Raw genomic sequence first — 16,082 nt, forward strand, 5'->3', positions numbered from 1 at the left:
AAAAAAAAAGAAACCCTGCAAGGTAAAGGCATAATGTGCTAGTATGCATTGCACACTAGGACATTATGGAAGACTTGCCTTAAAATGAAGCCCTCCAGTGGCGCGTTTTCACCTGGTCTCCCTTCTGAGCTACGGCTGCTTGAATGGCCGAGCTACGATGATGTCACTCCCACGCATGCATGCAGGAAGGAGTCACTGTTTACCGCACAGGGTTCTGAAGGAGCAGCACACGCATGTGCTGGTGATGTCACTGGTTGCTGCTCCCTAGAATATCTCCTAAATGGTGCATGTTTAGGAGATATTAATTTAAACTACAAGTACGCTTTATTATTAGCTTACCTGTAGGTTAAAATAAAAATTCAGCATTTACTACCACTTTAATTAGAATTGCTTTGTCTGCTAGGCAGCCTTTAGTTCTTTTGCTAGAGTGTTTTGGGAGGACACCTGAACCTTTTTTTATGTTTATGTCCCATTCAACTAGGTAATGAATATGTCTGAGGGTTTGCTGTATTTACTAGGGAGAAAAAAGGCAGTGAAGCGTATTATGCGTTGTCAACGTATAGCTAAAATGTGCCGCTTGTTTCAGTTCAAACAAGTTGAAGCTTGCCACTCTATTTAGACTTGCTTCTTTATTGTGAATATAATGGTAGTAATGGCTGCAGGAATATAATGCCTTTGAAGATACTTCTTATAATTGTTAGGAAAAGTTTACAGGCGGCAACTGATATATATCATTTTTTTTTTTTTTGTTTGCTGTTGTCTAGTAATGGAATACTGTTACGTAGATTTTTATAGCACTATAGAAACTTTAAAGTGATGTTAAACCCCCCCCCCCCCCCCCAACAAAAAAAACTACCTCTGCCTAGCCATGCTCACTTTTAAAGTGGAGATCCACCCAAAAGTGAAGCCACAAGGTATTTGTAGCTGCCGACTTTTCATTTTTTTTTCTGAAGAAGGCTGGACATACTCTTTAAGCTCCCCCCCTTCCTTTTTTTTTTTTTTTTTGCTGTCTAAATTATTTTCATAATCCAATAATAATTGTATTGTTTCGGTTAATCTGAAAATAACCTTTAAAAGTGAGGTGTATAATTTAGTTAATATGTAAAGTTTTTTTTAAAAAAATGGCAACTTATTCCTAAATATCTATATGCAGTGTTAAATATAAATAACCAACTATATGGTTAGGAAGCAAAATCTCCAATCCACTCTGAGAATAACAGACAGAAGAGATATACTGTATTTACTATTAGAAGTTGAAGCTGGTAAATATCAGACTCAAAAATCAAATTTTTTATTTAAAGAAAAACAAAATGAAAGACTGTTTTGCTGATTTTCAGACATAACTGTAATATATTATGTATGACTGACTCCCTTGTTATAGGCAGGTGGTTTGATAAAAGCTCCCTGCGCCTGCTGTCACTTATGCTGGCCATACCAAAACAATGTCTTCCTTCAAGAATGTTTGTTCGTTAGATTTTCCAATCATTAGTTGGGTCAAATTGAGTGCCGGGTCACATTTGTGTGATGCGGGAAGGCTGCGAATTCACAGCCTGTTCCCGCATCGCAAACGCACAACTGGCAGTTCACACTGCCATATGCGATACGCAGGGGGTGTCAATGAAATGTTAACGACACCCCCAGTTTGATCGCATATCGCAGTGCGATCTGACAGTTCGCACAGGATCGGATCGCACAAGTGTGAACCACTGTGCGATCTGATCCTGATGCGGCTGAAAAAAAGGGTCATGTGCGACTTTTGTGTGGGTGCAGTGCGAATTTAGCCATACAAAGTGTACTGGGAACTGGGAAGGTGTTGTCGCTGCCTGGATAAAGAAGTGGTCTAAACCAATATGCACAAAGTGTAATGGAATAAAAAGTATGAATAAAAAGAGAAGCGTATGGTGTAATCGCTACCTAAGTGGTCTAAAGTCTGAAAAACTATACGCAATGTGAGATGGAATATCAAACATGCAAATAGGTAGCACATTGATGGATACAAATGATCAAATATAAGACAGTATGAGAATATCTTAATTAAATATTATATGCAAATATGTAACACAATAATGGATACAGATTAACCGATATAAATTAATGTAAGAATATCCTAATTATAAATTAAATGTGCAAATGGGTATCAAAAATAAAGTGGTATGTGCTCTCGTGCAATATGTGTAGTCTTGATACCATCAAACAGATGTGGTATAATGACTAAAGTGCAATGTGCTGAATAAATATTATTGCACAAGTGATCTTGTCAGAAACTCCACAAGATAAATGGGTGAATTAATTAATTACAGTGAATCTATAAAGGTATACCAATAAAAGTGATTAAATATATATACAATGTATATAAAAGTGACAAGATTGACTGTATATAGGTTCCTAATCCAAAACTGGATATATAATGACTGTGGTGTGGGTGAGTGACTCCCCACACTTCAACCAGAACCAAAACACTGGTGATAGAGTGTTACAAAATAATCAATAAAGTGACTTTGGTGCATAAATAGCCAGGTGCATAAAATGATAATAGTCCATCGGGTGTATGATCTTTAAATGATCCGAGTAGTGGAGATCCTAGGGTGAACTTTAGGGTGGTCGTGCTGGTGCAATCGCCGTGGAGCTCCCTTGCCAATAATATCCGCACTCACCGGAAATCAGTACCCCTACAGGGGTAAGGAGCGTGGTACTCTGGGGGTAATCACATCCAGGCACACAAATCCTCTCACGGGTTAACCAGTAGGATCCATCTCGGAGTGATGGGGCAATATTTCCCAGTAACAGTTTAGAGTGGCCTCAGTGAGTGTAGTGGGGGGGGGGCAGAGTATGTGTTGAGAGATCCGGACCATAGAAAAAATGGAATGCCTCACATAGTAAAGTATCGTAATGCCATCAAGTTTATTTATAATAAAAAAGGTACTCACAAACTAGTGAAAAAGAGCGTTGTTAGGAACAAAAAATCACTGGATTGTCCTCTCCTCGGCGCTCTTCCGGAACGCGTTGCGTTCCAGCTGCTGGAAATGCGTGTCAGCTGAAAGCGGAAATGGCGTGTGACGCTCTACGCGTTTCCGTGTTTCGTCCTGATGACGTCAAAGCGACGAAACGCGTAGAGCGTCACCCGCCATTTCAGCTGACATGCATTTCAGGCGGCTGGAACGCATCGCGTTCTGGAAGATCGGATTATTATTATAGATTCACTGTAATTAATTCATTCACCCATTTTATCTTGTGGAGTTTCTCACAATATTACTTGTGCAATAATATTTATTCAGCACATTGCACTTTAGTCATTATACCACGTCTGTTTGATGATATTAAGACTACACATATTGCACGAGAGCACATACCACTTTATTTTTGATACCCATTTGCACATTTTGCACATTTATTTAATATATAATTAAGATATTCTTACATTAATTTATATTGGCTAATCTGTATCCATTATTGTGTTACATATTTGCATGCATATTTCCACAAAATATTTATATAAGATATTCTCATATTGTCTTTATATTTGATAATTTGTATCCATCACTGTGCTACCTATTTGCATGTTTGATATTCCAACTCACATTGCATATAATTTTTCAGACTTTAGGCCACTTGGGTAGCGATTACACCATACGCTTCCCTTTTTTTCCATTACACTTTGTGCATATTGGTTTAGACCACTTCTTTATCCAGGCAGCCCAACACCTTCCCCCCTTCCCTTCATCCATTCACATTGTAGTGGCGACCCTACGTCAGGGGGATCTCTTCTCGCTTCTATCGACATCAAGGATGCCTACCTGCACATTCTATAATGGGCTGGTCACCAACGCTTCCTACGTTTTGCCGTGGGCGAGGAGCATTATCGGTTTGGTCTCACCTCCACTCCTTTGGTCTTCACAAAGGTGTTGGCCCTGATGCAAGCATTGTATGAGTCAGCGGTAAATCGCGGTACTGGGGTACCTGGACAATCTTCTGCAAGCAGAGTCTATGACTGCTCTGATGGGCAACTGAAGATTGCTCTTCGAACTCTGAGGGAGTTCAGTTGGATTCTGAACCTTCAGGAGTCTGCTTTGGTGCTGTCCACAAAAACTGGACTGTCTGGGTCTGACTCTGGTCCCGACCTCTGCCAGAGTGTTTCTTCCTCTGGAAAAACTCCAAACATTGCAGGTGGCTATTCAGCTTCTGTTGTTCAGCAGACGGTCATCCTTCCAGGCTTGCATGCGGGTGCTGGGCCTGTGGTGTCCACCCTTCGAGGCGGACTGTTTGCGCAGTTCCAAGCAAGATCCCTGCTAAATAGATTCTGGTGAAATGGGACATGGATCCATGGTCTCTAGCGGTGTCTTCGTTCTGACACGTCAAGAGGAAAAATCCTTTCTACCTCTGTACTGGAGGGTTTTTCCCCAAAGTTGTCAGCCTGTCTGGGTGGGGAGGTGTCCTCAGCACAGATGTGCTCAGAGGGTCTGGCTCATTGGACATTTCGTCTTCAGGGGTGTCCGGTATGAATTCATTTGGAAAATGCCACATCTGTGGTCTGTATCACCCAGAGGGCACAAGCAGAAGAGATTCCATCCAGACTGACCTCGCCGTTCTTGGTACGCCGATCTGGTACATCTGGTTGCCTTTGCTCCTTGGGGACTTCCTATCAGGGAGGATCTGCTGTCCCAAGGACTGATCTTCAATCCTGCTTTACAGTCGCTGGCTTTGACTGCTGGGCTGTTGAATGCCAGGTGCTGAAGGATAGAGGTTTGTCTGAGTCGGTGATTCCTATGCTGTTGTAATCTAGGAAATGTACTTCTAGGAAGATCTACCATCGTACATGAAAGACGTACATTGCGTTTTGTGAGTCTCTTCTTCTCGGTGGATTGGTTCTTAACCTTCCTTAAACGGGGGGTTGAACAGAAATTGGCCTTGAGTACCATCAAGGGCCAGGTATCGGTTTTGGCGGTCTTTTCCAACGATCTTTGGCCTCACACTCCCTGGTGTATACCTTTTTTTTTTTTTTTTTTCTTCAGGGTGTCCGACATTTGGTTAATTCAGTGCGGGCTTTGTTGCCGCCCTGGGATCTTAATGTGGTGGTGCTTTCGGCTCTACAGAAGCCTCCTCTTGAAAATATTCAGGATGTTTCCCTGCTTGCGCTGCCCCAGAAGGTGGCCTTTTGTGGTGGCTATCACCACTGCGCACAGGATGTCGGAACTAGCGGCCTTATTGGTTATTCACAAGGATAAGGTGGTGCTTCACGCCTGTCTGTCCACCTTCTTTCTTAAGGTGGTCTCTGACTGTCATTTGAATGAAGACATTGTGTTGCCCTCCCTGTGTCCTAGGCTGAACATCCGAAGGAAATTGCCTTGCATGCCTTGGATGCGGTCCGGGCAATCAGGGTGTACTTGGCAGCTATGGAGTCTTTTAGGAAGTCAGACTATTTGTGCTCACGGACGGACCTCACAACGGGTTGTACACTTCTTCTTCGACCATTTCCAGATAGATTAGACTGACGGTAGTTCAGGCCTATTCCATCAGGGGTCAGGTTCCTCCTTTCCTTGTCAAGGAGCACTCTACTAGGGCGCTTAGTGTCTCCTGGGCTTTCCGTCATCAGGCATCAGTGACACAGGTTTGCAAGGCGGGCACCTAGTCGTCGGTGCACACTTTTACAAAAAGTGGATGTGTTGTCATCTGCGGATGCTTCTTTTGGCCGCAAGGTTTTGCTGGCTGCTATTTACCTGGTCCTCTTTGAGGGTGTATTTGTTTTTAATTTTTTTTCAGGTGAGCTCTGGTTGTTTTTATAGTTGAGCTCCATGTTACCTGGTTGGCTATGGTTAGCCTTGGAATTTTTTTTTTTTTTCAGATTTTTTTCCCACCCCTCATGTTTAACTGCTTTGGGACATCCCAATGGTTAAGAAGAATCAAGAGCTGTGTCCGTCAATGAACGAAAGAGAAAATAGGATTTTTGACTCACTGTAAAATCCATTACTCAGATGTTCATTGACGGACACAGTATCCACCTCTCTGTGGAATTGGCTTTCTTCTGACACTAATTGTAACAAAAGTGCCTATAGCTGAGAGTGGGTGTATACCCTCTGGGACTGCCCATAGGGGTAGTCAAGCTTTTTCCTGCCTAGTGTCCTACTCAGGGGGCACTATAAACTAGTGATCGACCGATATCGGTTTTTAGTTGCTGATACCGATATTTTGGCCATCGCATATTGGTATCGGACGATATTTTTGTACATTGAAAATTTAGCAAAATTAACACAAATTTTGACACAAATATGTTACTGAACATGTAAAACTTTATTAACAATTTTTAACATTAAGGGCTCGTTCTTCACACCTTATCTGCATGAGAACTGATAGGTAAACTTCAATTGCAGGGACATTAAAGCCTCGTACACACGTACCGATCGTCGGCTGTAAATATTCCGCCGACGACCGATCGGCCGATTGTAGGCTTGTTAGTATGATGCTTCCGACAGCCGACAGCGCATTTTCGGCCCAACAGAATCTGTCGTGCAGGCATTAAAATTTTTGTTGGCCAACACCAGAACGGCCAATTGTTCGCCAGTCAGTACATATTTCGGCCGACAGACAGCCGATTAGCAAGACTGGGCATGCTCAGAAAAGAAAAAGACAAGGGAAGTTAACCATCACATGACATCACTTCTGCAGTCGGCTGTTGTTGGCCGACAAAATTCGTGTGCAGTCTTTTGCAGTTTTCAACAGACACGACAGCCCTGGACAAAAGACGGCCGATCGGTACGTGTGTACGAGGCATTCGTTTCACATCATTCTGATTGTGCATTAATGCATAATAAACTGCTGCAGTAGTGCAATCACTCACTGCAATAATTTTAAATCACTACTGCAGTGCAGTCAGTGCAAAACTGCTAGAAATAAAGCTAGACCGTGGATTGGATTGCAGTCAGTTGACTACTTCTGCAGTATGGCACAACTACTGCAGTCACTGCAAAACTGCTAGAAAAAAAAAGCTAGGCAACACAACAGCTACACAGTGGATTGGACTGGAGTCAGTGGACTACCTCTGCAGTCTGCAGTATGACACTTACTGCAACTACTGCAGTCACTGCAAAACTGCTAGAAAAAAAGCTAGGCAACACAACAGCTACACAGTGGATTGGACTGGAGTCAGCGGACTACCGCTGCAGTAGGGCACTCACTTCTGCAATAATTTTAAATCTTTACTGCAGTAGTGATTTAAAATTATTGCAGTGAGTGAGTGGCGCACTACTGCAGCAGTAGTCCACTGACTCCAATCCACTGTCCAGCTTTTTTTCTAGCAGTTTTGCACTGACTGCAGCGCAGTCAGTGCAAACCTACTAGAAAAAGTAGCTAGACAAAAGCTAGACAGTGGATTGGAGTGGACTTAGTGGACTGGTGGACAGACACTACTACTACACTTTCAAATCAATACTCCCAGTTAAGTTGAACAATATTATAGTGCAGAAAGCATAACATTTCAGCGTGTTCACCAGTTAAACGGCTTCTTTTCTTTTCATAAATTGCTGACACTTCACTAAAAACACGCTCACTTGGTACCAAGGAAGGAAAAGCAGAAAGGTATCTTCTAGCATGAGAAGCAAGTCTTTTGTAGCGTGCCTCATTTTCTTTCCACCACTGAAGAGGATCACTTTTTCTGTCAATTACTGGTTCCTTCAAATAGAGATGAAGTTCATAATCCAGGCTCATTTTTGCAGATTCTGATGAATCTTCCACATGAGGCCTCAATAAAACACTGAACATGGCATCTATGTCACCACAATGAATTTTCTCTTCTGTCCGTTGTCTTTTTGGAAATTTTTCTCCTGCATCCTGCTCTTCCACATCAGAAACCTTCTCTTCTTGACTTTTCTTTTCGTCAGGAGGAACCTCCTGCACCTTCTGTTGAACTTGAATCTCTTCTGTCAGCCATTGTTTTGCCTTGGCCAATACATCATCAGAAGAGAAAGGATGGTTCTTGTATCGAGGAGCCAAAAGACATGCAAGCACAAATTTTTATTCTCCTCATGCTTCTCAAACCGTTTTGCGAGGCTGTCCCTCATGGCCTGCCTACATGCTTTAATGCCACGTGTGTTGGGTCCTTCCCGTTGAAGAAGCATCTTCAGCACTCTCACACATGGGGTGACAGAGGACACAGATGAGTCGTAATGACTCATCTCTAGTGTCACTTCCTCAATGGATAGGAGGGTCTCAATAATGTTGGCTACTATGTCCCACTGATCAGTAGTAGGACAAGAGTGTCCTCCAAGTCCATATTCACCAGAATATATAATGAGAGCTCGCTTCTGCTCCAGCATCCTTTGTAACATGTGTAGCATTGAGTTCCATCGTGTTGGAAAAGCCTGTATCAAGTTGTTTTTGGGTAGGCCAAGGTCTTCCTGAATGCAACTCAGTCGCTACTTGGCAAGAATAGAATGGTGGAAATGGCCTTCGCACTTCTTCAGCATGCTAATAATGTCAAGCAATGCTTTCTGGTTTGACAGACCATCATTTACCACAAATTGGAGGGTGTGTGCCATGCAACTGAGGTCTGACACTTCAGCAAGTCTCATACCTTTAACCATGTTTGCTCCACTGTCTTGCAGCACAAGCATCACTCTGTCTTTGGTGATTCCCCATTCTTCTAGCATGCCTAGAAACATTTCTCTAAGGTACTCCCCAGTGTGGGATCCTTGCATCACTTTTGTATTCAACACCAAATGCCTTCTTGTCCAACCGCTGTCAATGAAGTGGCATGTAAGACTCATTAGTGATTCTGTTTGTCCTGACCAGCAGTCAGTCGTGAATGAGAGTGAGTTGCCAGCATTCTCTGGTTTCAGCATTGCCTTTACTTTCTCAATGACCTTTTGGTGAATCTTTTGCAGCATTTCAGTTCGATAAAATTTGTCACTCTTCAGTGTGTACCTTGACTCAAGCATGGACACCAACCGCTTAAATCCAGAGTCAGACACTATTGTAAATGACTGGTTATCAGTGACCATCATCTGTGATTACTCTGTCCAGCATTTGGGATCTTCCATCAGATTTTAGCCACCTGTTTTTTTCTGAAACATATCTGTTATCGTTGCCTGGGATACTGATGTTTCACCTTGTGGTTCATTTAGTTTTTTCTGTCCTGCATTATACAATTCAACATGATGAACTCTTAGATGGGCCCAAAAATTAGACATATTTTTGTTTTTTGCAGTTATTGATCCCATGCTTACATTGGTTTTGCAAGTGTTGCACAGTGCTGCTGATTTTCCTGGAGATGGAGAAGAGAAATAGTCCCAGGCCACACTTTTCATTTTTCTATCTCCATTGAAACTTGAAAAAACACTAATATAGGCTTAAACAAAATGGCTGGCTGGCTGGCACCATGTGGTGATGAGTGGCTGGCACCCTCTGGTGGGTGGTTGGCTGGCTGGCACCCTGTGGTGGTTGGCTGGCTGGCACCCGTGGGTGAGTGGCGTGGCACCCTTTGGTGGCTGGCTGGCACCCTTTGGTGGCTGTGTGGCTGGCACCCTATGGTGGCTGGCTGTCTGGCACACTGTGTGGTGGGTGGCTGGCAGGTACAGGACCAGGGCCGGTGGGTGGCTGGCAGGTACAGTCGGGCAGGGCCTGTGGGTGTGTGGGACTGGGTGGCTGGCTGGCAGCTGTGGGTGGCCATGGCGGCTGTGTTACAAGTGCACTGTGTCTGTGACTGGTCTTGATAGAACTAGAAGATCACTCACTGTCCCGACCGACTGTGCACAGCATGCAGAGCAGACTCCAGTGTGGCTGCAGCGGATAAAACACTCTAACAAGGCTGAGGGAGACGGCCTAAGAAGGCCGCAGAAGCTGCCCAGTGCGCGGAGGCACATGGAGCAATATACACAATGACGTCACGGCAATATCGGTAAATCCAAAGGCCGATTCCGATACATCGGGGAAAGTGCATATCTCTCTAGTATAAACCAATGGTTAAGAAGAATCAGGAGCTTTGTCCGTCAATGAACATCAGAGTTTTTATTGCTCTTTGGGTCTTTGATGGGGACAGTGCATCTTGTCTCTGAAATTCTGTTTTAAATATTTTTGATGGTAAGATGCACGGCCATTCTGAGAAGACATTAAACAGACCAAATGCCAAAGGGTATGGCAGTGGTTTGTTTTTTCTATTGGTTTACATTCACTTTCCCAGCAGTTTGTTTGGCTCTTCAGTTAACTCTTTTTTAAGACTTTGCTTTAGGAAATCCCATGAAGATGCATTATATTAATGTATAAAAGATCTGAGTGTGGGTTGTACTGCTCTACATTTTTTTTCCAGGGAGAACAGTGGGGTTATTTACTAAAACTGGAGCATGCAAAATGGAGAGAAAGCAACATGGGGAGAGTATTGGAGTAACAATCAATGCTGTAGAAGATCTTCCTTTTTTTTTTTTTTTTTTTTAAGGAGGTGAATTTAAGGAAAAAAAGTACAAAGTAACTTTATGGTAGACTTCTGGGGAGAGTGATGCCACATTTGTTTTGGCTTTCTGTGTGCGTAGCTTTTCTCTTCTCCAAGGTAGCATGGAAACATTTCACTAAGTTAATGTGGTATGTTCAAAGCGTAAATTGGTATCGGTCATGCCTGATAAAATAAAAAAGCTGGCGTGTGTGAAGTTATGAGACAAACTTTAATGCGTGAATGTGATGCCTATGAAAATTTTCTAGCACTCGTGACAAACCACACTGTAATGTGTTCTTTCAAGTAGCCACAAACTAATATAATGCAGATCTTTTGTAAATACTATGTTAAGCATGAATATGTCATCATAAACTTTACTACCACACCCAAGCCATTGTAATTATTCTGCTTATGAAATACACAGTTCAGTTCCTTAAAGGATCTAATCCAAATATCTAAATACTGACAACTAATAGCCCATATTTTAATCATTTTTTCAGGGTAGGTTGGTGCTTCTTTTCCTATAAATATTGGTGTTATGCTTGATGATCACAATCTCTTATTTAGTGAAATCACTAAAAAAAACAGCAAAGCCACTACAGGTGTTGCTGCACTATGCTCCTGTGACATGTTGTTCCTGGCATTCTCTTCTATTAACACTCGTAGTATCACCCCACAGTGTTGTGGCACAATGTGATCCAATGTGTTCACGTCAACTTAAGCCTTGAACAATCATGCTTTTATAATAAAGGGGATCTTAAAGGGTTAGTTCACCTCTGCGTTACCTTTCCAAAAAGTTGCCTATGTATTCCAGCTTCTCTAGTATATTACAAAAAGTCTTCCAAGTTTTTCGAAAAGATGCTTAATTATAAGACCTTTAAGTAGACTGTGAATGGCCTCTACCCTTTAAAGAAGGTTAAACTGCTGGGACACCATTTAAAAGAGAAGTACAGGCATAAAACAAAATAAAAACCTTCCTTCATACCCGCCTGCATAGTTTGTCACATCGGTCCCCCTGCTGCCTCTAGACCAAAAATTGAGAGATCAAAGACTGCTGATCACTCGGTTCATTGCTTTCAGTGAGCAGAAAGTTCTTTGGTCGGCCCCTCCAGCGCTCACTGGAGTGCTGGGCTGTGCTGGGTGTGGGTGCTGCTGGCTCAGCCTCTCCGCAGTGCACTGATAGGCTAAACCAGCAGCCAGACCAGGCACCCAGGATCCCTTTATTAAAGTTGGGATCTCTCCAGGGCCCGGATCAGCTGAATGACGTAGCTGAAAGCGAAATTTAGCCCACTGTCCGCTGAATACGGGTCACAGGAGTGCAAAACAAAGTGCACTCCTGTGATCCCTAGGAGAATTGGGGCCAAAAAAGCTTTGGTTCTACTTCTTTAAAGACTGCAGGGGAAAAAGGTATTTTTTGTGTGTGTGTGTGTGTGTGTGTGTGTGTGTGTATTTAAATTAAATAAAAAAAAAAAGACTGGGGTGCTTTGAGAGGTAGAAGTAGCTGATGGGAGAGGGTAGGTTCTTGAAATACGGCGTCTTTCCTTCTGTCTGTAAAGAAGAAGTAGCGCCAAAGCTCTTTTGACCTCACTTCTCCTGGGGATCACAGGAGTGCACTTTGTTCTGCACTCCTGTGGCAAGTATTTAGCTGACAATGGGCTACAGCCTGCTGTCCGCTGATGTTACTCCAGAGTCTGGAGAGATCCCAATTTTAATGTCGGTATCCATCCAGATGCCTGATTGGCAGCTGGCTCAGCCTCTCAGCGTGCTACTGAGAGGCTGAGCCAGTTGCTCCCACCCCCTGCACAGTCCGGTGCTTCAGTAGGTGCTGGAGGGGCAGAGTAGGGAGCTGGTGACTGACGGTCACCAGCTCACTGAACTGAGCATTCAGCGGTCTTTGATCGCTCAGTTCTTGGTGTGCAGATGGCGTAGGACGATTGCAGCATTGGATCGATGCTGCACCCACCTAGGTGAGGATGTATTTTTCTTTTTTTTTTTTATCCCTCGCTTCTCTTTGAAACCCATCTCCAGCACATACATGCAGTAGTCTTTGGAGCCCCGCTATTGCGATTGAATCCTTGACCTTTCTAAAAGGAAAAGCTTCAAAACTTCTTGTTGTAGTGTTGGTCTTTGCATGCCTACTGCTTATCCCTATTGGTTGTTGGTGAAGCCCATAATAATAAGTGTAGGAAGGATGATGCAGAGTAGCAAGTGAACACCATTTATCTAATGGAATTGTCTCTCACAAAACCCCCCTTGAAAATCAACATTGGGATTTGTATATAATGAACTATATTTTGTTTTAAAGTGTCTGGTAGAGTGGTAAGATTCCTCTCAATAATATATTTTGATTAACAAATTTTGTAAACCCTACAATACCCATGTAAGATAAAAAAAAAATAGTCATTTGTTTTAGTGGTGTGTTTTTTTTTTTTCTATTATTATTACTAATAATAATAATATTTCTCTCGGACCGGTGCTTTACAAAGGTTTGTTTTATAAGCCATCCTTGGAAACTGTTTTATAGTTGTTTTTTTTTTTGTGTTTTTTTTAATAAATGTTTGTTCTGTGTTAAGGTGATTAGTGACTAGTAATCAGCATTAAAATTGAAATATTTTGCTGTATATTTGATACTTCCTTTCAATCTTTCCTCCAAAAAAACACACATTGATCAGATTTCAGCAATGTAAAGTACATTAGGCTTTTGTTATCTCTGCGCTCTTGAATTGCTAGTAATCAGCTTTCTTGATGCTGGGTGCTTGCTTTTATGCGTTATGACATCATCGTTAATTATATAATCCAAGGCTAAGGTGATTCTAAAGAGCTTTGATGCAATCTGAAACCTCTTTAAAACTTGGCCAGCATGCTACCTCTGCTGCAAACGATTCTCTTAGCATCCCAGAATTCTGCTTGTCTTTGTCACCATAGCTACAGTGCCACACGTCTTTCTAAGTCAATGACTGCTCAGTCAGCATGGATCACTTTGCTTTTTCCACTCTGTGAGGGCTGCTAAGGTCTGTTGATGGAAAGACAAAAGTGAATCCTCAAGCCAAGCATCTTGTGTTCCTTCTACAGAGCAGAAACCGAATGGATCCGGAAAGGGTTCAAGAACCAGGGACCTGTGTGGGCAGCATTTTACACCTAAGTAAATGAAGATCTGGGTGCGTTAATACCTGACGTTTTGTACTTTGGAACGATTTCTCGGTTGCAGAGGAAAAAAGTCTTGGGACAAACCCAAAACAGTGAATAGTATTGTTCTAATTTCTTATTTAATGGTTTTGAGAATGCATCTTGATGGAGGGGACTGAAGTTTTAATAAGCATGCGTGAAGACCCTAGCTTTCATGTTCGCTACAGGTAAGAAAGTATTTTGTGCTTTTGTAGATGTAGTCATAGTTGTAGGAAACATTTGTACGTGGAAACTAAAATCTTCCTGTTCTGAAGGTTTTGAAATTCTTATTTAAGTGATTATGACACTATCCTTTTTTTTTTTTTTTTGTACTTATTTAAATGTAATTACCGTCTACAGTATATTTGTAATGCCTTTCCTTACTTTTTTTCTATGTTTTCATTTTTCTTGTATTCCCTTTTTGTATTTTTATTAAGTTTTTCTAATACATTTTTCCTGTTAAACTTAAAGGGTTGACGTCAATGGCATGTGCACACAGTCATACTAAATGTATTTTAAATACTTGTAAGCTCATTTATTGTGTGTTGCCTTTGCTATGTGTGCTTGTTTTAATTTGGTAAAGAGTACAAATGGCTCAGCATTCACCTACATTAATTTTTTTTCTCTTTTTTTTAAGAATAAATAATAATTCTCAGTACATATAGGAAAGAGTTGCAAACACCCACACAAAATCAGAAGCATCAGATACAGTACAACCAGACCCCATATGGCAAGAATGAAGGGAAGAACGCTCCCATACAAAAACCTGTATTTTTGTTTTTTAAATATCCAACAGTCCAGCTACATTTAAAATATTTTCTCTATTTTAAAAGATTTAATTTTATTCCAATATATCTGCTAGGCACACATTCAATTTATCTGTATAACACATTTTGGTCTCGATTTTTTTATGAAAGGCAAATTTATTTTTAATACATTTTTCATAAATAATGGCTTCAGTGAACATTTCTTTTGTAAATTCTAATTTTATTTTTTCCCAGAAATGATAGAAAGCTATATATACATGTTTGGATAGATGCGTGTGTACATTAAAATTCTAATTTTATTTTTTTCCAGAAATGATAGAAAGCTATATATATATACATGTTTGGATAGATGCGTGTGTACATTAATTTTATTAGGCTTAGCTAGAGGTTTGGAACCATATACAAGGCAGGTGGATGTGGTCAACTGATTCAAGCCATAACTAACTACTAGATACTTCAACTTGAGCTCCCCAAAGCTATAATTATCCCAGCAAAGATGCCTTTAAAAGTGTCTACCTTTACTCAAGATACAGTGTGTGTTTTTAAGCATGCATGATTTAGATGTGTTTTTGGGAATATTTCACACGTGCCTTCTGTTGACATGCAGGCCATAATGCTCTATTCATAACTATTTCTAATGCAAGCACATCTGGCTTGAACTTGCCCATTAACTTGTACCTGCTAAGATAGAACTATGAGAGGTATGTCCCTGACTTGTTTTAAAAGTGTATGTAATAGGAAGAAAAAAATGTGAATATGACTTTGGATCAAGTGGGAAAAGGTTAGTCCCTCTGACAAGTTTGTACTGCTGTCTCTGTCCATGCTGGGGAGATTAATTTGCTTTGGTGAATTTTGGTACTGAGATGTAAATTGAAGGTAAATCCAAAAATCTAGAGTTGTCATGAGAGCTGGTGGTGAGGGGAACATTTTCAGAGGGCACAAATGTTTAGCAAATGCTTAAGATGGAAATTTACCTAACATTGGAGAAATGTCCTCACATTCTATTTCGCCTCAATGATCGGACACCAGCAGCAAAAGAATAACCTAATATAGGTTTTACCTTTTTATTCTTTTACTTTTTCAAAACAACATTTTGGCTATGCATTTACCTAGACTGTAGGCTCAAGTCCTGTAATCCTGACCCTGGCCTATTGACCCAAGTTCAATATTTTAGACTTTGCTTTCCAGCCCAGTGGCTCACTTGGTAGTGAAGCTCATATGAGGATAATGACCCTGGAGCCTGCACCTTTTAATTAATCAATACCAGTCACTTTCACCCCTTCCTGCCCAGACCAATTTTTTATATTTTAGTGCTGTCACATTTGGAATGACAATTGCTCAGCCACTGTTCGCAAATTAAATTTTTATCTTTTTTTTTTTTTTTCTAAAAAAATATGAAATCGTACTCCATACATACATACATACATACATACATACATAAATATAGAATATATATATATATATATATATATATCTCAGTTCTGATGTACTGATAGCATATCTCATTTCTTGAGGCCTGAAAATGCGAGGATAGTACAAATACCCCTCAAATTACCGTTTTTGAAAAGTAGAAATTCCAAGGTATTTAGTAAGAGACAAGGCAAGTTTTTTTGTAGTTGTAATTTTTTGTCACAATTTTTTGAAAAATGAAATTTAAAAAAAAAATTGTTGGTTTGTTTGGCTGTGGTTTTTTTTTTTTTTTTCCCCCTCTACATACCGTTGCGAATGCAGAACTA

General features: G+C 41.1%; 1 protein-coding gene across 1 annotated transcript in view; it reads left to right on the plus strand.

Annotated features, from left to right (window-relative positions):
- GPSM2 (G protein signaling modulator 2) overlaps positions 1-16,082 on the plus strand; it is a 123,766-nt gene that overhangs the window by 14,243 nt on the left and 93,441 nt on the right. The window contains exon 2 of the mRNA XM_082264772.1: positions 13,487-13,767. Within this exon, the coding sequence (XP_082120898.1) occupies positions 13,706-13,767 (62 nt within the window). The 5' untranslated portion in view covers positions 13,487-13,705. The remainder of the gene's footprint in view (positions 1-13,486; positions 13,768-16,082) is intronic.

This window comes from Pelophylax lessonae (genome assembly GCF_965119305.1).
Source record: "Pelophylax lessonae genome assembly, chromosome: 8".
In the NCBI taxonomy this organism is placed as follows: domain Eukaryota; kingdom Metazoa; phylum Chordata; class Amphibia; order Anura; family Ranidae; genus Pelophylax; species Pelophylax lessonae.